A 22,192-nucleotide genomic window follows, 5' to 3' on the forward strand; every position below is an offset into this window, starting at 1 on the left:
TTCGTCTGAATCATTAGAAAATGTTTGCTCTCATTGCAATATTCTGTTAAAGATGCTAAGGCCTCCTAAACCTAAGGGTTTTTCTATTGCATGGTGAGCTAGCTATGGCAGATAAGGCCGTGTAAATGATCATGTTAAATTAAGGCTTCATTTTTGACATTTCTGTATGAATCTTTAATCATTCACTAAAACCAAACTAGTGTTACTAAACTCTCTTATTATTAATTTGTTTTAAAACCTAACGGAAAACAATTGTTCATTTTGTCAGGAATTTTATGTTCACGTCTTTCGTTTAATTTCCACCAGTAGTTGATCGACACCTCGTTTGCTTTACCTGGCAGACCCTGTCTCCCTTGGACATGTATCCCAAGATTTTGGACTTCCGGCCTGTCACAATTGCATCCTTTTCTATGACATTGGCGAGGACCTGCCTGTGCCCCATTGTGAGTTTCTCATGTGTTTTTGTTCAGGTTTAGGCCTCATGTTTGCAACATGCACAGTGCACAGTGCAGACATGTGAAAATGTTAGGTCTTTGAGTGAAAGGTTTAAACTGTTCTCTATAAAAATATCATGAGATACTTTCATACTTCTTTTGCAGATTGTCGGTCGCGGCAATGACCAAGTAACCATGACTTCCAAGTTTGAGACGCGGGAAGACATTGGTATGTGTACAGGATATGTGCAGCGGTAATTTTGTTTTGTATTATCAGGGGTGGCGTGCTGATGGGAACTGAGTGGCGTGCTGATGAGGGGAAGTCGTTCAAGCTGAAGGGAAAGGTGTATGCTGCATGTGTGAGAAGTGTTATGATTTATGGGAGTGAGACATGGGTCATGAATGTAGAGCAGCAACGAAGGCTGGAAAGGGTGGAAATGCGAATGGCTCGGTGGATGTGCGGAGTATCGTTGAGAGAGAGAGAGGAAGACAAATGATGAATTGCGAAAGATGATGGGAATAGAGCCTGTGATTGATGATGTGAAGAGGAACAGGTTGAGATGGTTTGGTCATGTGTTGAGGAAGGATGAAAGTGACTGGTTGAGAAGAGTGATGGAAATGAATGTAGAAGGAAGTAGAGGACGGGGAAGACCGAGAAAGACTTGGCTAAAGATGGTGAAAGAAGAAATGCGGGCAAGGGGGTTAACAAGGAGAGATGCAGAAAATAGGGCAAAATGGAGAAGATTGTCATGGGGACCACAAGGCTAACCCCCGCTCTAGCAGGGAAAATGGCCTTAAAATGCATGTTGTTGTTGTTGTTGTTGTTGTATCAGGGGTGGCCATTAATTGTAGAATGGCAACATGATAAAACTTCCAAGGCCCGGTGTTTCGGTTTGTTACCTCCGCCACCAAAGGTGGATGTAGGTTATGTGTTCACCAATATCTGTTTGTCTGTCTGTTTGTGAACAAGATATCTCAAAAAGTTGTGGACGGATTCGGACGAAATTTGGCAGAGAGGTAGAGTATGTGACGCAGAGGAAATTATTAGATTCTGGTGAAGATCCGGATTCGCATCCGGCTACTATAATTTTAAAATTAATTCTTCACCATTGAGTGATAGGGCTAAAACCGATACATAGCAGGATATCTCAAAACATTATGGGTGGATTTGGGCGAAATTTGGTGGAGAGGTTGTGTGTTTGACAAGGACGAATCGATTCGATTTTGGTGAAGATCTGAATATGGATTCGGATACGAGAATGATTTAATTTTCAAGTGATTCTTCACCATTGAGAGATCAGACGAAAAGTGATATATAACATGATATTTAAAAAAGTTATTGATGAGTATTGACTAAACTTGGTGGATGATTTGGTTAGGTGACAAGAACAAGCCGATTACATTTTAGTTCAGGTCCGAATCCAGATCCAGCCTATCAGTGGGATACAAAACAAACTGTTCAGCCTGGCGGAGGTATGCTCTCTACCGAGTGCCGTTCTGGTTTTTTGTTTATTTACCATGTCGAGGCTGAAGAAATAGTAATGCGACAGAGAGAATGAACTGACACTCGGGTAGTGCATTGCCAATTTGACACAATGAAGGAGCAGGAAAAAAAGAGGAAGAGGGGGAGGAAACACCTGCAAAAAAGAGGGGCATGTGAGTGAGAGTCAACCGGGGAAGAAAAATATTTTGGCTGACTTTGGGGGATGGTGGGATGGGTTGACATCTGATGATGATTCACCACCACCTGCTTGAACCCATGGAGAGAAGAGTGGGATTGGACAGTATCAGGAAGGTGGTTCCACAAATGGAAGAAAAGAGAACCAAAAATTTGAGGTGTGTGGAAAGTCTGAATTTTGGAAATGTAACCAGGATCTATGGGGCGGAGGAAATTTTCCTTCGGAAATGCGCCGCTCAGCGTGGTGACAAAAGCAGCGCCATTGTTGTGAAGTCGTTGCTGCCCAGATTTCCACGGGAAGTGCCGGAGATTCCCCCAAGCTCAGTGGCTTTGTTTGTCTCCTATAATAGTCTTGTGTTCTGTCTCGTGTATTCATATGTATGTCCATGTGTGTGGGGCAGCTCCACTATGAGGCCTGGATATTGGAGAAAACTTTAGAGAATGGCTGGGAAGTGCCCCCCCCCCCCCGCCTCCCTCCTCACCCTCTGGACAGTCCAGACCTGGCTCCCTCGGACTACCATCTGTTTGGGCCCTTGAAAGGTCACATGATACTATAAAAATCAGCACATGATCAAATGTGCCAGCACTATGGAAATGACGAGGCAGTCCAGATAGCCATGCGTAGGTGTTTGTGAAGTGTTTGAACCCACTTTTCCCACAGCGGGATTTGTAAGCTCGTTCAGCGCTGGAAGAAATGCTTGGATTGTTCTGGAGATTTTGTTTCTTTATAAAGTGCCGTGAGTAACAGTGAGGGGCACTTGATAAAATGCAAGGTTTTGGAATAAACCACCGTTTGAAACATCGAGGAAGAAATGATGATGCCATTTATCCAGAAATTGCCTGGGTTCGTTATAATTTCACCTTAATTTATGTGAAAGTGCAAGTTTAAATCTCATATGACAATCAGGGCCTAGTACATACTGATTACATCCTGTCTTAGTAAATGCCAATTACTTGTCTGTCTCTTTTGTAGGCACATTAGACAGTGGAAAGTTAAATACCAATTCCAAACCCACAATTTATCAAGCTGCTTGCGCAGTGTGTAAAGGGACTGAAATGTCTCATTAGCCGACTGCAAAACGGTGCGCGCTTGTAATTGTACATACACCAAGCGTGAAGGCCTTCCCCATGTGCTTGTTTTCCTGACAGCTGTGATTCGTAATTATGGAACGTTGCTCCTCGAACTCTCAGGAGTCGTACCCGATGGGATTGTGTGCTTCTTCACCAGTTACATGTACATGGAATCTATTGTAGCTTCCTGGTATGAGCAGGTGAGGAACTCGAGTTGCGTTTGGGCCTGGGGGTGGGAATTTTTTTTACTACTTTCAATAAACAATCATTGAGGGTTACCTCCACCACCGAAGGTGGATGGAGGTTATGTTTTCACCCCTGTCTCTGTTTGTTTATTTGTTTGTCTATGAACAAGATATCTCAAAAAGTTGGGGACGGATTCGGACAAAATTTGGCAGAGAGTTGGTGTATGTGACAAGGACGAAACGATTATATTTTGGTGAAGATCCGGATTCGGATCCGGCTCGTAGAATTTTTAAAGTGATTCTTCACCATTGGGAGATAGGGCCAAAAACGATACATAGCAAGATATCTCAAAAAGTTGTGGACGGATTTGGACAAAACATGGTGGACCGGTTGGGTGTGTGACGAGGACTAATCGATTCGATTTTGGTGAAGATCTGAATATGGATTCAATACATGAATCATTTATTTATTTTAATATGACACAATGTACTAATAATGCATTGGCATCATTACAATTTACAATATTTGATTTTGTTTCACTGTTTGTCACTTGGAAGCACAGGTAGAGTTTTATTTCCACCAAGTCTGTATGTGATCCTTTGGTCGATTCAACAACAATTTATCCTTGTTGATAGACCGAGCATGTGTGCTAGTGCGTTGTGCTCATTTTCTTTCAAATTTGAATTCTTCCTTTTTCTTTTAAAAATTGATATTGAGTTCGAGGTGGAGCTTCGACAAAAATCGCATGCACAACAATGACGTTTTTAGACATTATTGTATTTCCACATGAATTGCAAGGACGTAAGCAGGCGCTACACGGATACAGTGATTTGTACATGTCATTTCTCACGTGTTTTTTCCCCCAAATTTAGGCCTTGTGTTTGCAACATGCATACCCGGTCAAGGTCAATCACTTTGGTTGCATTTTCTCAGAACTTGACTTTGATACTCCTTTCGTTGCCTCCTTTTCCTCTTCATACAAGTGCAATCTGCAAATCCATGGCAGCAGGTGGGAGGACGTGATTGCTATCTAAACTAGCCCCACTGGGGTGGAGATGACACAGCACCCGCAAACTTAAAAGGCTCATCTGGCAAGGCCTTACGTGATTTATTGGTCGAGAAGGTGACCAACTGTGGTACCTACTCTGATCTAACAATTCTGAACTCTATGGATCTGCTCAAATGCCAATTACTCGATTCTGTCTTTACCTGTGGGCTAACGCACATTGTATGTTGAGAGGAGAGTATCTATAAGCTCTTGTGTACAGTGAAAACACTTGTTTCAGATTTACGTTTAATCCATTATGGTGGTTGTAATGACCAATTTACCCACTGCTCAACTTCCTGGTCTCATCCTCAGAATTTGGGCTTGGACCTTATGAATTCCTCAATCTTTTTTTTCTGCCGCAATTAGCTGGCAGGGTAGTGTATCCCGGATTCAGGCTTCCTCGCCTGGCTCTATCTCTCTATGGAACCAGGATACATTGGGGGTGAACTTGGAGTGTCCTGCATGCTCCCACCATGGGACTCTTTCTGGCACCCACTGCACCCTCGTGGCATGCACACGTTGCAAGTCCTCTCCTTGGACACCCAGGTCCTGATTCCTAAATTAACTCGCTCTCTTGGCATCCATGATGGCTCACATTCATTCAGGAGGCCCTAAGGCTCCGTTCCTTCAACAAATGAACACTTCTAACGCTAGGGCCACACTCCCAGCCCACAAACTACACACGTTTTACACACACACTATTAAAACAAACAAACAAACTACACAACATTTAGTTTGTTAAAACACATAAAAGGTAGTTTGTTAAAAAAACTACACGTTGTGTGTTCTCCCCTCTCTATTTATTTGTTCCATTGCTCGTTCATCCCTGGTTTTCCATTCTTGTTCTTTCAGCCACTTACTTCTACTTGAGCTTTAGGTATATATTTCACCTTGTATCCTCCTCACCTGTGCACCCCGCCACCACTCCCCGTAGTTTCTGATTTCTTCACCCATTCTTCCTCCAAGTGTCCCTCAGTTGTTGTTTCCCCGTTTTGTACTGGGTTGTAGGTATTTCTGTTCCATTCTGTTTTGTGTTTTAGATCTTCCATGAACCTCGACTTTGGATATAAATATTAATATCATCACCGTGCCTATTGTGGCCTTGACCATCAGACCAGGCCATTATGATGTGGACATAGGAGACTGTGATAAGCCAAGAAGTATGCACTTTGACGAGGCTAGTTGATTGCATATCGTTGTTGTTGCATTAAATTTTCTGACGAGTACACACTGATTGAGTGCTGCAAGTGCTACGTTGTGGAATATATGCAGATTGCATTTATCCATATAAAAAAATGATATTAATGAGCAAGCTTTATATTAATGAGATCAAGAAAAATTCACCACTGGCAAAAGACAACACAATTACACAATTTGCAGCTTTAATTTATTTATTGATATTAACTCAGAAAAATGGCTTTCTTATACTGTGGGAATAATACTGTTACACAGAAAGATTTATTTTTTTTCTTCATCACATTTACGCAAAGAAAAATCCAATTTTATTTATATTTCAGCTGCTCTTTGCTGAGCCGTCACTCTTCTCATTTGATGAGCTCTCTTTTTCATGACAATTCTCCATGTTTAATATACTCATGACAATCATCTGTTCTCTCTCATGATATTCTACCCTCAGGGAATTCTGGAGAACATTCAACGGAACAAGCTGATCTTCATTGAGACGCAGGATGGGGCTGAGACCAGCATGGCTCTAGAAAAGTACCAGGAGGTAGAATATTAGTTATATCCTGCCGATGACAATACAAAGACTAGAACTGCCACTTTATAACTGCTGGAAGTGATGACCGGTTTTCTCCACCTTCCCGCTTTGATACAACCCCGCTTTCACTTTTTATTTTCTCCATCAATTTAACCCTAGAAGATGCTCAAGAAATTTCATCCTGATGAAACTAATGCCGACAGAAGGGACGGTCAGGTTAACATCCATCAACTAATGCCCACAGAAGGGACACCCAGCTTAACGTCCATCAACTAATGCCGACGGATGGGACGGACAGCTAAACGTCCATCAACTAATGCCGACAGATGGGACGCAAAAGTGCTCCTTTGGTGAAAACTTCCTGTCCATCGGTCAAACCATTGCAGAGAAAATGAGTTTTAAATAAAATAAACCTGAAAAATTGCACTGTCAGAATCCGTGACATGGCAGGAGAAGGTGATGCAGAGTTTCTTCTTCTTCACACAATAACAACTTCTAGCTTCCAGACTGTACATCCAATAATCTTGAAATTTTGTGCACTTGTTCCACTTCATGACTTCTACGTTATTATAAAGTTTCACGTCGATCAATGAAGCGGTTCAAGAGATATAATTTAAAAAATATTTTCGTTCATTTAGTTATCGCTGCCATTCCATGTGAACTATCGCAAATTACAAATGGGCATTTTAGCATGCCGACATGGGGAACATAATTGTGAAGTTTCCATTCGATATGATCAAAAATGAGGGCGGAGCTCGGTTTTAAAGGTTTATGCCCTCAAAATGGCATAGCTCTGAAACCATGTGACTTATGTCATGCTTGCTGAACTTTTTGTTTGTCATGGGTATGCGATACTGCCTGCAAAGTTTGGCCTCAATCTGTTGTCGTTTCGGAGAAAATGGGTTTTTAGGGGTTTTTCAGACTTCTCACTTAAAACAATATGGCGGCCGAACCACGTGACCTACGGCGTCATAATTTTTTTCCACATCAATTTATACCGAGATGATGAGCTCAAGAAATTTCATCCTGATCGGATGAAGTTTTTTACTTGTCCAATTATGACATCATAATGGAGGGATCTATGACATCATTCACATGTTATTCGGCATGGAGAGTTCTTTACAATGAGACATGTCTCAATTTTTTATATGCAGCACTTTTGGAGCTATAGAGTTCAAATTGTTTTCGGTTTTTCCAAGATGGCGCCTGTACCACGTGACCTGTGACGTCATAATTACAATTAAAATATTCTACAGGCCGAGGCGCTCCTATGGTGAAAATATCCTGTCAATCGGTCAAACAATTGCAGAGAGAATGATTTTTAAAGTAAAAAATCCGAAAAATAGCAGTGCCACAATCAGTTACATGGCCTGAGAAAAAAAGTGTTGCGTTTCTTCTTCTTTCAACAATAACGACTTCTAGCTTCCTGACCGTACAACCAATCATGTTGAAATTTTATACTCTTATTCCCCTGATGAGAGCTACATTACATTAAAATGTCAAGTCGGTCAATGCAGCGGTTCAAGAGATAGAAGCTTTTAAAGATTTTCTTTCAATTCTTTGTTGCGGCCAAACCATGTGACTTATCGAAACTTCCCAAGTAACGTTATAACTTCCTCACATGAACGTTTGTGTAAAGTTTCCACTCAATATCTTCAAAAATTGGGGAGGAGATAGAATTTAAGGTTTATGCTTTAAAACGTCATAACTCCTAAACGATGTGACGTAGGATGTCGTCATGTGGGAACTTTATGTTTGTCATGGGCATGCGATTCTGCATGCAAAGTTTGGGCTCGATCTGTTCAGCCGTTGTGGAGAAAAAGGGGTTGTAGTGGTTTTCACGAAAACCAATATGGCGGCCGAACCATGTGACGTATGACGTCGACATTTTTTGCATTCTGAATTTTTTTTGTCATGTAAAAAAAAATCATATTCGTGGCATCTAGGGGTCTATTTGTCGAATTCTATCTTCTTCACGTTATCACTTTTAATATCCTAAATAACATGTTTTTTGGTCCCATTTTTATGTTCTTTAGAATGAGCCATGAATCAATTTTTTCCATTGAGCCGTTTCGGAGATACAGAGCCAAAGTTGAATGTATTTTCCAAGATGGCGCCCATACCTGTCACCTTTGACGTCATAATTAGCAGTAAAAAAATTATACATGTCTAACCAATCACTTGGTGAAAATTTCGTGTCAATCGGACCAACAGTTGCTGAGGACATTGATTTTTTAAGTTTTCGGAGGTGAAAAAATTAGGTGGAACAATTGTAATAAACCCTAGGAAAAACAATGGGTATTCCTCTGCATTTAAATGCAGGGGAACCCTAATTAACTGGGGGTGAGATGGAGAGCCGTTTATGGCTTTAATGAACGAGTAGTTTACCCAAAGGCTGGGTTCCTCCGCTCTACAATGACTTCAGCACGTTATGTAACTTAATAATCACAGTTAAGTTCTACATAAACTGGCAGGATAATCACTTGGAAAGTCTCATATCTGGATCCAGATCCAGATCATCACCAAAATCAAAAAGGTCCATCCTTGTCACACACCCAACCTCCACCAAGTTTCGTCCTAATCGATCCATAATTTTTTGAGATATCTTCCTCAAACAGACAAACAAGGGTGAAAACAAAACCTCCGTCCACCTTCGGTGGTGGAGGTAATGAGTAATCGATGCATAAGAAAGAGCGAGCAGGTTTATGTGGAAGACGTCCTGCACCATCGATCAGAGACAGAATGAGGCACGCTTATTCGCTGAGGAATTGGTCTACATCATTGACCTCTCAGACACTCACAAGGACATGAATTTAGTAATACTCCCCAATAAGGTTAATACATGGGAATGGGATAGAAACACAATAAACAACACAAGGATGAAATGATAAATACACGATAGGAAACTCCGCTTTAATTAGTTTCAAGGATGCAGCTAAAAAACCAACGTCCAACACGTCAGACCAGGAACCAGAAGTTTACATTAACTGACGTACATAATTCAAACTAAACATACATAACTAAACATACAGTAACAGTAACTGACGTACATAATTCAAACTAAACAAAAACTAAACATGATTTCTCAAGTAATGTGTTGACCAGTGCAATAACAGGCTCAGCTGCTTCCATTTCCACGCAGGCCTGTGAGAATGGGCGTGGTGCCATCTTGTTGTCCGTCGCCAGAGGGAAGGTATCCGAAGGGATTGACTTTGGTAGGTGTACAAATATTTTACATTTACATAACGTTCTACTTACGAGTAGTACATTTATTCACTTTGTTTTTATTGAATTATTTTGATGTAAACAGATGTGCCCAAATCTTGCAATTTGGTAAATTGCTTCTTTTTTGTCTCAAAATTGGTCAACTGCATGATGCAAGGCCATGTTAATTCCTAAACAAGGTGGCGATATTCATTATTACTGTACACCATCATGTCTGGACTATATTGTTGATATAACACATGCATGAAGGGCAAAATGGCTGCCTCCTTCATTGAAGTACCATGTGTATCTATTCTGCAACTACTCTTGATCGTCGCATCATAAACACATTATCACAGGTGATCTCAAAATAGTGAAAGATAGGAAATTACGTGTATTACTTACAAAATGACCGAATTATCGAGAAAATAAAAGGATTAACTGGAATGAAGCGACAGAACTTACGATGATTGGACTGATGGAATCGATGAGAGAACAAATTGATAAACACAAAGTACCAAACACACAAATGGCTTTTTGGTTGGAGGAGGTAGAGAAACATGTAAAGAGGAGAATTGTTGATTTGAAAAGAAAAGTTTGAATCGACAAGAAGAAAAAGACATGAAATGTCATAGCCCCCGTGGTTTTAGTAATTTTGCTGTACGGTCTTAAAGGCCGCCAGTCGGCCAGCTTTGGTCGGATTACAAAAAAAATCTTCTGCATGTGTATGCTCTCATGTATTGTCTTTGTGCCAAATTTGAACCAAATTGGTCCATGTATGTCGAGAAATGGTTGGGGAAACGTTTAACAAAATGGCCGCCAGTTGGCAATCTTGGATCTGATCTCGAAAGAAAATTACGTGTATATGTAACCCATCATTCATTTTCTGTGTACCAAGTTTGAACAAGATCAGTAAATGCATGTCCAATAAATGGTTGAGGGACCCGATGGTCACTTTCCCGCTTGGTGTTTGCAAAAAAGCACCTAAAGGACTCTCAGACTGTGAGAAACAAGATTCTGTGGGCTTTCATGTGTCTTTCACTGGGGAAAGGCTTCCGTCTGGCCACTCTGCCACAAAGCCCAGATCGGTGGAGTGTTGCAGTGATGGTTGTCCTTCTGGAAGTTTCTCCCATCTCCACACAGGATCTCTGGAGCTCAGCCAGAGTGATCATCGGGTTCTTGTTCACCTCTATTACCAAGGCCCTTCTCCCCCGATTGCTCAGTTTGGCCGGGCGGCCAGCTCTAGGAAGAGTCCTGGTTGTTCCTAACTTCTTCCATTTAAGAATTATGGAGGCCATTGTGCTCTTGAGAACCTTCAATGCAGCAGAGATTTTTTTTGTAGGCTCCCCCAGATCTGTGCCTCGACACAATCCTGTCTCTGAGCTCTGCAGGCAGTTCCTTCGACCTCATGGCTTGGTTTTTGCTCTGATATGCATTGTCAGCTGTGCGACTTTATATAGACAGGTGTGTGCCTTTGCAAATCATGTCCATTCAATTGAATTTACCACAGGTGGACTCCAATCAAGGTGTAGAAACATCTCAAAGATGATCAATAGAAATGGGAGGCACATGAGCTAAATTTCAAGTGTCATAGCAAAGGGTCTGAATACTTATGTCAATGTGATATTTCAGTTTTTTATTTTTAATAAATTTGCAAAACTTTCTAAAATCCCGTTTTCTCTTTGTCATTATGGGGTATTGAGTGTAGATTGATGAGGGAAAAATGAATTTAAACGATTTCAGCATAAGGCTGAAACCTAACAAAATGTGAAAAAAGTGAAGGGGTCTGAATACTTTCTGAATGCACTGTATATCCAAAATAACTCGAATTAAAAAAGGAAAAACAAACTTCCACTACAGATTCTTTTTTACAATTACAACTCGATATCAACAATAAGAAATTTCACACCAAATAATTTGATAAACTAGATGCTTTTCCATTCCACATTGTGCAATGCCTTTCTTCGACAGCAACATTCCTAAGAAGCTATCCTACTGTACTATATATATTTAAATGGTTCTTGTGACAGGAGAAGTAATGGATATAATTACTTTCCCTTTCACCCAACAGTGCATCATTATGGGCGGGCTGTCATCATGTTTGGCATGCCATACGTGTACACCCAAAGCCGCATCCTCAAGGCCAGTACACAGATGTGTGCTCGTTGTTCTCCATGCTGCAATCCTTCATGCACATTGTTGTCACTCCTTATGAATTCCAGTCGTCCTTTAACCTCTATTTAACTTCTCCAATGTCCTAGGCTTCATGTATTGCATTAGCAGGCTTACGAAACAGTTACGTCTCCATAAACGATGGTCGTTACAAGGTCTTGCTTACGTTGATCTGTTTTCCAGGCCCGATTAGAGTACCTAAGAGATCAGTTCCAGATCCGTGAAAATGACTTCCTGACATTTGATGCCATGCGACATGCCGCTCAATGTGTTGGTCGTGCGATCCGTGGCAAAACCGACTATGGTGTGATGGTGTTTGCAGACAAGGTAGAAAATCACTTCAACATTGTTGAGCATCCATTATTATCAACTGTTATAGTTAGATGCTCTCAGTTCTGACTTTTTTTTTAACCCCTTTCTTACAAAATTTGGAGTTGATGTGGAAAGATGAACATCCTTGTTTTAGCTTTAAGTGAATGTTTGTTTGGCTTTTATTTTTTTTAAATTATTTACATGTAGTTTGTATGTTTCTTTGTTGCCTTGTCAGAGTTGAGGTTAACCAGTGACGGTGTGCCTTTTGTTTGTTTGTGCTACACTGTTTTAAACTACCTATCCCTCTTCCTGGACCCATCCGTAGCGCTACTCCCGAGCTGACAAGCGTGGAAAACTTCCCCGGTGGATCCAGGAACACATCACAGATGGGAGTTTGAATCTTACCATTGACGAAGCTGTGCACATCTCTAAGCACTTCTTGAAACTCATGGCGCAGCCATTCAGCAGGGTGAGTGGGTGAGGTGTAAGGTCAGGTAGCACAGGCTTGGTAGTAGATTACCCCCCCCGCACCACCCCCCCCCCCCCCCAAAAAAAAAAATATAAAATCACACATGGAACATACTGTGGTGGCCAAAAATATTGGCACCCTTGCACTTTTTAGAAATAATGCACCATTTCTTCCAGAAAATTGTTGAAATTAAAAAAACATTTGGTATCCACAAATGTATTTCTTTGGTTTGCAGTAGAACAAAACAAAAAAATCTGAAAAAATTACTAAATGTTAGCTTATTCCACACAGAAATCCTAAAATGGCCCGGACAATATTATTGGCACCTTTTAGAAGTTGTTAGAAATAATTAGATTTCGAGCAGGTGATTCTCCTTTACTTTGGAATTGAACTCACCTGTGGTGAGTTGCAGGTGCCTGCAATATAAAAAAAATCACTCGGTTTGAATAGAGAAAAGGAGTGATTCTGCTGTTTTGTGTCAGTGTGTACCGCAATGAGCATGGAGAAAAAAAAAACAAGAAAACCAGAGAATTGTCTTTGGAGATCAGACAAGATGGTAGCCAAACATGGACAATCTCAAGGCTACAAGTCCATCTCCAGAAACCTTCATGTTCCTGTGTCCACCGTACAACAGTTTCAACTTGTCTGAAGGTCAGCTTGAATCTGTTTGGCAGTTGACCGAGGTGCCTTCTCCACCATTCGAACAATCCTTCCCTGCAATATACGATCAAGTTTTCTCTTGCCGCCATGTCCAGAGAGTTTGGCTACAGTGCCATGGGCCTTAAATTTCCTGATAACATTGTGCACGGTGGACACAGCAACATCAAGGTCTCTGGAGACGGACTTGTAGACTTGAGATTATCCATGCTTGGCTAAAATCTTGTGCCTGACCTCCTCAGACAATTCTCTGGTTTTCATTCTTTTCTCCATGCTCATTGCGGTACACACAGTGTCACAAAACAACAGAATCACTCCTTTTCTCCATTCAAACTGGTTGAATGAGTGATTTTTATACTGCAGGCACCTGCAACTCACCACAGGTGAGTTCAATTCCAAAGTAAAGGAGAATCAATCACCTGCTTGAAATCTAATTATTTCTAACAACTTCTAAAAGGTGCCAATAATATTGTCTGGGCTATTTTAGGATTTCTGTGTGGAATAAGCTAAGATTTAGTAATTTTTTCATAAATATATATATATATATATATATATATATTTCATCTACATACACACACACATGATTATCAGTTCTTGTTCAACAGTATACTTGTTCTTGTTCAAGACATGTTGAAGGCAGCAGGAAGTTGGGGTGTGAAGAGAATGACAGAGATCTGTAATCTGGTGGTGAAAGAAGGCCGCATTCCATTAGATTGGGAACTGAGTACCCTCGTCGTTGTTCAAAAGTATACAATGGTGTTTGATTTAGACAAATGACTAATCGTCATCATTTCATTTTTACCTCTTATTGTTGTCCAATTAATGTCTAGGATGACCAGTTGGGGCTTTCCTTACTTACCCTGGAGCAGTTGCAGTCAGAGGATATGCTTCGTCGCATTGAGCAAATTGCACACCAGTCCTGAAACTGGCACTCCTCTACTGCCCACCTGACCTCACTCGCATCTACTTCGGCTCAAACTTTTTACAACATCCAGAGTGATTATTTACTTTGCGTACAGGTTGAACTTTGGAAATGCGAATCTAAAGACAAGCATTTTAGGTCACGGATTACTCAAACCTTCAACTCTCCCGATTTGAGATGTTCTATTTCGTGCCAAAAGGTGCAATTAAGCTTTTGAAGTTTCAACATGGCATTAGTGGATTTACACTTTGCTAAAATATTACCTTGTTGATCATGTAAATGTCTTTAATAAACTTTGGTAGAAAAGAAAACGTCTGAATTGTCAGTACAATCAAACTTGAGCCAAAGGATTTAGGAAAAAATAAAAAATAATACAATTTGTTTCTCAAGGTGGGCCACTGTCGGTGGACGGAGGTTATGTTTTCAACACTACGTCTAACTGTCTGAGCAGGATATCAGTTATGGACGGATTTGGATGAAATTTGGCGGACTGGTTGGGTGTGTGACAAGGACCAATTGATTAGATTGTGGTGAAGATCCAAGATCCAGATACTATAATTTTTAGTGATTCTTCACCACAGAGATAGGGCCAAAAACGAAATATAGCACGATTTCTCAAAGTTGTGGACGGATTCGAACGAAACTCTGAATCAGTTGGTTAGGTGACAAGAACAGGCCGATCAGATTTTGGTTAAGATTCGGATCCAGATCTGACCTATAAGTGGGATACAAAACGTAAACTGTTCAGTCTGCCAGGGGTATGTGCTCTACCAAGTGTCATTCTAGTTTCTACTAGTGGCAATAGCAGTTGCAATGGTAGCGTATAAATTAACTAGAGCTTCCAGGGAAGCAGAACTCAACTGAACTGACTGGACAACTTTAAAGTAGGTCAGTTGTCTGTACTAGGTTTGACTTAAGATAGCAACCTACCTTGTGTGGTAAGAGTCTCACACACCAAGTTTGATCAAAATCCATAAATGTTTGTGGACGTTAAAGTCTTAACGTCGTTTTGGAGCTGAAAACAATATGGCGGCCTATGGCGCCCATTTTGTGACGGATCGGGTTGGAATGCAATAGCAACCTACCTTGTGTGGTAAGGGTTAAACATTCTAAGTTTGATCAAAATCTGTTAATATTTGTGGACGCTAGAGTGTTAACGTCGTTTTCATGACCAAAAACAAAATGGTTGCCCAAGTCTGCCATTTTTCAACGGATCGGGCTGAAATGTCATACCAACCTGGTCCTTGGGGTAAGGATGCTGCATGTCAAGTTTGATCAGAATCGGTTGATATTTGTGGACGCTGGAGTGTTAACGTCGAAAAGCTAACGGATGACAGACGACGACGACAGATGACGACGACAGATGACGGACGCCCGAGGGTTCAGTATGTGATGAACCGTCCAGTTGAGTTAATAAGGAAATCGCTTAAGGTCATAAATGCAAATAATTTTTTGGCCTATTAATGCAAACCCACTCCAGAGAAATCCTCCACATATGCTTCCAAATCCAAGTTTACCAGTTGGCCTTAACATTTGTATCTATGACTACATAGTGCAGTGGCGTGCACACGCTGCTTAGCAATATAGCTCTACTATAAAAGGGAGATGTGGACCTAGGTAGGTTTGACGAAGCAGTGCGAATACCAGTGTGCTGTGTGCATGTGTATGTGAAATTAGCATTAACATGGTTAGAAGCACAAATTAGTTACAGGTAGTATGGGTGTAGCTGGTAACAGGTGTGGTAGGGGACTACATGTACACTCCAAAAAAAAAGAGAAAGTAAGAGCGGCAGTGGACCGTTATAAGAACAATGGAATAGTCCAAGGTACATGATGTAACGGAGATTTTAAACTTTTTATTTATTTCGGCTTCTGTAGCCTATATACAGAAAATACCTGAACGATGCCAGAATCAATCGACTACATCTCAGATTAAAACACTGATATTAGAAGAGGTGTCAGTTCGGAGGTTATAAAGCAAGGAGCAAGGTTCAGGATGCATAAAACTCCAGGATTAGATTGGACACAGGTGGCAAATGGAGTGCAGGACAAGCAGAAACATGCAACAGGTACCATCATGATTGTTAAACATGAATGATAAACGAGGTTACTCAGATCATTTGTATCTCTGAAGAAAGGACTCGTACCAAAAAAATAAAAGGATAAAATTGATCACTCAGGTGAATGAGGGCGAGTCATTTCAAGCACCAATAATACTCATGATGAACAATGCAAAATAATGTAAAAGGGCAACTACTGCAGTCACTTCGTGTTCAATCTTGTCACTTTACTGATTAACTAGTAATACATCGAAACCAGTCTCCTTTATTTTAACACGCGCACGCACGCACACGCGCACGCACACACACGCAGTTTATTACACACTCAATGCAACGTCGAACCTCCGAAGCCGAATACTGGTTACTGTGTGTGCACGATTACGTTGGTGGATAACGGATACAGGGTTTGAGAAGGATTATAGTCATTGAGATCTCAACACCACAATGTACGAGGTTATGACCACAAAGGGATTGGCAAGGGCCAGGGTTTTTTATATTTTATACACTGTCTAGGCTCGTGGAGGATCTAGGACACAGAACAGATCAGGACATAACAAAGGGAGCAGCAGGAGAAAGGGGCAATGCAAATAGCATGGCGGAGGGAGAAGGTAGACGGACACGGACAAACAAGGGATGCAGGTAACGATGAGGATTTAGGAGAGAAGACAAGGGGTGGACAAGATGGATCCACAAGCACAATTGTTGGAGGGGTGGGAGAACAGCTGTCATGAAGACTGGGAGAGAAGAATCAGATTGAAGAGTATGGAAGACAGTTCCACCGGCGGGAGTAGAGAGGGTTGGAACGCAAATTCAAATGTACAATAAGTTGTCAAACTATCTGTTCACAGAATCATGTTAGAAATGCAAAATAAAAACGGACCTTAAATTATTTTACAAATGTAACTCTAATAACCAAGCATGCTGATGAGAGTGCAAATGGAGTCCAGCTCCATTTGAAATTGAGCATCCAGAGTTCAGCAGATCCAGTGCAAAAAAAAAGGTTACAAATCAATGGTTCAACCTAAAGTGAACTAGTTTTTTAAAATATCATGGAGTGTGTTAGTCATTTGCAGTAAGGAGTCCATTGGGGCTAGATCTTGTATTGGCAGAAGGCCCCCAGCATGAGGGTAGTACATGTCCTTTATCATCTGCTGTAAATGGCCATATGGAGGGAGTTGTGATAATGGAATTGAACAAAGTTTTCCAAAATGCAATTCACTCCAATGCCAGCGTTGGTGTGGACAAAGTGGCTGAAAGTCAGGGGAGGTACCTTCCAATAACAAACCAAACACCACGAGGCTAAGAACCCGCACGGTCTGCTCGATATACTCCAATTGGAAAGTGTTTGACATGTGTGGACCACTGGGCAGCAAGTTGGAAAAACTTGACGTCTTTCCATTCGACACCGTCCACCACCACTGCATGACAAACATACGGAGAGCAAATGAGGACACACCAGGCAATTTGTTTCCCGGTTCCCACAAAGTGTTAGGCCGATACTTTGAGCACAATGTGCAACGTCTCATATCAAAAGACAAAAACAAAAAAAAACTAACTAGGACGTCATTCGGTAGAGCGCACACCTCCGCCAGGCTGAACAGTTTGTTTTGTATTCCACTGATAGGCCGGATCTGGATTCGGACCTGAACCAAAATCTAATCAGCTTGTTCTTGTCACCTAACCAGCTCATCCACCAAGTTTATTCATAACTCGTCCATAACTTTTTTTAAATATCATGTTATATGTCGCTTTTTGCCCAATCACGCACCCAAAGATCCACCAAGTGTCGTCCAAATCCGTCCATAATTTCTTGAGATATCCTGCTATATATCGTTTTTGGCCCTATCTCCCAATGGTGAAGAATCACTTAAAATTTTTTACTAGCCGGATCCGAATCCGGATCTTCACCAAAATCGAATAATTTCGTCCTTGTCACATACGCTGCCTCTCCGCCAAATTTCGTCCGTATCTGTCCACAACATTTTGAAATATTTTTGAAATATTTTTGAAAATATCCACCTTCGGTGGCAGAGGTAATAGTCATTGGTCGGCACAGTTTGGTCACAGCACAAACGAGGTTTCAGAAACAGCACATTCTGGACTTCAGGTAGGCACTTGTGTCTAAATCGAAGGCTGTGTACAGGATACGTATATACAGCTGGAATGCAAGACCTTTTGAAGGCTAGTTCCATCGAGTGGGTATATAAACTGAGAGTTGACAAACATGATGCTGTAAACCGCCATGGGAAGGAAAATAAAAAGTCCACATTTCAGGCGCCAACCACAAAATAATGAACGATTGTGTTGTCCACAATTATGGTTAGCGCGGGGCCATTTGCGGAAAGATTTGCTCCGATGGGCTGGCGCACGAAATGTCAGCGTACCTCTGGCCATTATAGTGTAGCAGCATAGCAAACCTGTTGTGCATTTTGTGATACAAGCACCAAATTTGGCACAAATGTACATTAATATGTTGCGAACATTTTCAGATAATGGGCCACTTGAAATTCCGTAATTTTTTTTTTCAATTTTTTTCAAATTTCGTAATTTCAAATTTTTCGGGTGACACCGTCACAATTTCGGTCTTCGAGGCCGGCCGATATAGTGGGGCGGCTTAGCCCAAATATTCAAAAGAATTGTGCATTTTGTGATACAAGCACCAAACTTGGCACAAATGTACATTAATATGTTGCGAACATTGTGTGGTCAGCAATGAAGACGAGAGTCTGAATTACATGTATGCAAAAGACCTTGTGAACCAGTGAAGCAAATACACGGGTAAGCATGAATTAAATCTAGGGCATGATATAATTTCCATGATGTTTACCTCTACACTCAATGGTGGAAGGAGGTAATGTTTTGATCCCAGCTTGTCTGTATGTCTGTTTGTCTGTTAGTCCACAAAATTCCAGACAAAGCTTGTAGTAGTGGTAGTTGTAGTGGTGATAACAGAAATTGTTATATAGAACTGAACTTATATTATTATTATATGCAGAAAATAACTTCATTTCTATATGCCCTGCAGTGGACAGGTTAATTGGTTTATGCACTGAAGGGGTCACCCTGGTGTGCACTGCTGTGTTCTGCCTCACTGAGTTGTTCAGGTATGATGTACTCAGCACAAGCTTCCGGTCGGCCCGGAGGTGGGGGTGCGGGGCCTGTCACGGAACGTCAAAACAAACGGCCTGCCGGGGCCGCCCAAAAGTCGGGCGTGAGGGGCGCGTCCACTAATGGAACGCCTCTCGCTTCCCAGATCGAGGGCCACGTGGTCAGGAGAACCTCGTCCCTTCCGGTCACACTTTGCCTATCGGCCGGCCTCGAAGACCGAAATTGTGACGGTGTCACCCGAAAAATTTGAAATTACGAAATTTGAAAAAATTTGAAAAAAAAAATTACGGAATTTCAAGTGGCCCAATATCTGAAAATGTTCGCAACATATTAATGTACATTTGTGCCAAATTTGGTGCTTGTATCACAAAATGCACAATTCTTTTGAATATTTGGGCTAAGCCGCCCCACTGTTAGCACACTTGTAAACCTTCAGTTTATTTAACAGTTTTAAACAAAAAAGGCATTCCCTGCTCCTCCTCCTCCCAACCATCCTCTCCACTTGATTTCCTACCCTCCAAACTTTCTTTCCATTTTCAACCTCCTCCACCTTTCTTAAAATGCAATTTTTCCACCACCTCTTCCTAAAATGCAATTAATATGTACAAAGTCCACAAATAAAATACCATTACTATTGTTAGTCATAATTTGCTTGGACACTAGTTTATCATGACTGGTACTGGCCAATGACGTCGGCATTCTTTGGACCTTGTCTGCCAACTTTCAAGAATAACAGGGAAAGGCCCTGGTAATCTAGCTCGTATAGATTGTAAATGTAAATTCAAAATGGATTTGCAGCTAGTGTGTGACAAAGGCAACACGGTACGCCATTACTCAAGGTTCAGGCCACACCTTTGAGCATGGTGTGCTGGTTTTTTGCTGCGCAGATGAGACGACTAATGCCCTCCACCACTTGGCTCTTGGCCTCAATTTCCTTCTCTTTGGGCTTTTTCGGAAGAAAGATTCCTAGGTGAATACAGCAACACAAAAAAAATAGCTAAACAGGGAGAGGAGGCCATATTGAATAACCTATTTCGTAAGAAAATGCATGCCAAATATGAAGGACAAGGACTAGACATCATGGCATGAGGAAGTGAGGTGAAGAGGATGAGGAATTAGTAAGTGGGCGATAAAGCGAAGCATCCGGATGACACGCCTTACCCTTCTTGTTTTTTTCCTGCGTCACCACGGCCATGTGCATCCTTGGTATGCCAGGTGAACCCTCAGGCACCTGCGGTAACCGGCTAACTTTCAGACAGCGGAAGGTAGACCTCAGAGTGGTCTTTGAGGTCGAGCCTGATCCTCCATCCTTGCGTTCACTATCTCGGCGTCGATCCAATGGCGACACTGTCCAGTAATCCACTTGCAGCCCCACGGGTTCGATACTGCTGGGACAGTTGGGGCACGTAATGCAGTTTTGCATTGTGGCAAATGGATATGATATTTTCTCATACAATGGTGACCACTTAATCATGTTTTTATAGATATATCATTTCACTTCCCATGGCAGACACTAATCACAAGATATTAAATTAGAAAGGATTGATTCATTATTCATACACGTGTCCATGGTAACGTGACATTGAGATGCGCACAGTTTGGTCACAGTACCGACAGAGCAAAAAAGACCGGACTGTCAGAAATAATTGACCAGTGTGAGAAATAATTGATCAGAATGAATCAGAACGGTATATTTGTAGATCGGTATCCGAAAGGTATATTTATATCAGAACGGTATTTCAGTCATCAGAACGGTATTTATATCAGAATACAAGGCCAAAGCAAATTAGTGGAGAATTGCCAAAACATCTGCAGGTCAAATGTATGGAGTATATCGTCAGTCTGCAGGCCAATATTGGCCTTGTCCAATTGGCTACCAATCGGAGACAATCAAAATTGAGGCATACATCCTTTAACCTATAGTTTCCATGCACTATGAAAAAAAGGAACTCGTTTTCTCAAAATGAAAAACCGACTTCTGCAATATTTGTACCAGCTGAAAATAGAAAGCTAACAGGTGCAAGGAAAACCTACTTTGCTGTTGTGTGTGCTAATCGTCTGCTCCATATAAACGGCAGACAATAATGTGACGTTACTAACACAGTGGGCCGACATACCCAGGAGGGGGTGAACCGACGGGTGGTGACGAAGGTGGTACCAAAACCGCATCCCTCGCAAATGTAGGTGATGCAAAGAAATACGGAGAGCCAACATATGCAGGACTTGCCAAGAAACAGTCGTCAGAGTCCACAGCACCTGGAAACATCATACACCACGTACTGCACACCATGAGAACCGACCATGGTTATTAAGCAAACGAGATGCCTTCCAGTTCTCCGCTGTTATACTCTTACAAATCCAAAAACTAGAAAACATCTGAAAATACAAAGCCTGTCCATGTCCACTTTGTACTCAGACTTCTTCTTTTGCATGCGACACATGATAAAAACATCTAAGAAATTGACGATTTTAGGTGAACTTGACCTCCAGACCTCAATAAATATGCTTCAATTACCAAATATGAAAAGTCTGCTCAAATTTGAAGTCAATCGGATGAAAATGGACGATTTTATGCAACCTTGACCTTTTAATCTTTTAATAAATAAATAAATCGGTTTCTAGCTTTTAATTGGTGAACAAATTCATTGACACAACCTTGCAAATTCTTAAAATCTCATGTGAAACGGATGAAAATTGACGATTTTATGCAACCTTGACCTTTGACCCTTTGGTCTAAAAACAAAGCAATGAACTTTTAGCTTTTGATTGGTGAACCAATTCAGTGACCCAATCTGGAAGGTCTGCTCAAATTTCAAGTCAATCGGATGAAAATGGACGATTTTATGCAACCTTGACCTTTGACATTTTGGTCGAAAAACAACGCAAAAAAACAATCGGTTTCTAGATTTTAATTGGTGAACCAATTAATTGACCCAATTTGAAAATTATTAAAATTTCATGTGAATCGGATGAAAATTGACGATTTTATGCAACCTTGACCTTTGATCATTTGATCTGAAAACAAAGCAATGAACTTTTAGCTTTTGATTGGTGAACCAATTCAGTGACCCAATCTGGAAGGTCTGCTCAAATTTCAAGTCAATCAGATGAAAATGGACGATTTTATGCAACCTTGACCTTTGACCTTTTGG

General features: G+C 41.2%; 2 protein-coding genes across 14 annotated transcripts in view; one reads left to right on the top strand and one right to left on the bottom strand.

Moving 5' to 3' along the window:
• ERCC2 (ERCC excision repair 2, TFIIH core complex helicase subunit) overlaps positions 1–14,184 on the top strand; it is a 76,541-nt gene extending 62,357 nt beyond the window's left edge. For both annotated transcript variants that reach the window (XM_068102524.2, XM_078778892.1), the window contains 9 exons: positions 342–443; positions 600–663; positions 3,262–3,383; positions 6,054–6,146; positions 9,280–9,352; positions 11,413–11,483; positions 11,697–11,840; positions 12,151–12,294; positions 13,782–14,184. In XM_068102524.2, coding sequence (XP_067958625.1) covers positions 342–443; positions 600–663; positions 3,262–3,383; positions 6,054–6,146; positions 9,280–9,352; positions 11,413–11,483; positions 11,697–11,840; positions 12,151–12,294; positions 13,782–13,874 — 906 coding nt within the window. In that variant the 3' untranslated portion in view covers positions 13,875–14,184. The remainder of the gene's footprint in view (positions 1–341; positions 444–599; positions 664–3,261; positions 3,384–6,053; positions 6,147–9,279; positions 9,353–11,412; positions 11,484–11,696; positions 11,841–12,150; positions 12,295–13,781) is intronic.
• Positions 14,185–15,708: 1,524 nt separating this feature from the next.
• LOC137416859 (phosphofurin acidic cluster sorting protein 2) overlaps positions 15,709–22,192 on the bottom strand; it is a 984,123-nt gene continuing 977,639 nt past the window's right edge. For all 12 annotated transcript variants that reach the window (XM_078778889.1, XM_068102518.2, XM_078778887.1 and 9 more), the window contains 4 exons: positions 21,158–21,296; positions 20,202–20,425; positions 19,893–20,006; positions 15,709–17,350 (listed from right to left, as the gene is read on the bottom strand). In XM_078778889.1, coding sequence (XP_078635015.1) covers positions 17,232–17,350; positions 19,893–20,006; positions 20,202–20,425; positions 21,158–21,296 — 596 coding nt within the window. In that variant the 3' untranslated portion in view covers positions 15,709–17,231. The remainder of the gene's footprint in view (positions 17,351–19,892; positions 20,007–20,201; positions 20,426–21,157; positions 21,297–22,192) is intronic.

The sequence above is a fragment of the Myxine glutinosa genome, chromosome 5 (genome assembly GCF_964187855.1).
Source record: "Myxine glutinosa chromosome 5, kmMyxGlut1.1, whole genome shotgun sequence".
NCBI lineage: Eukaryota > Metazoa > Chordata > Myxini > Myxiniformes > Myxinidae > Myxine > Myxine glutinosa.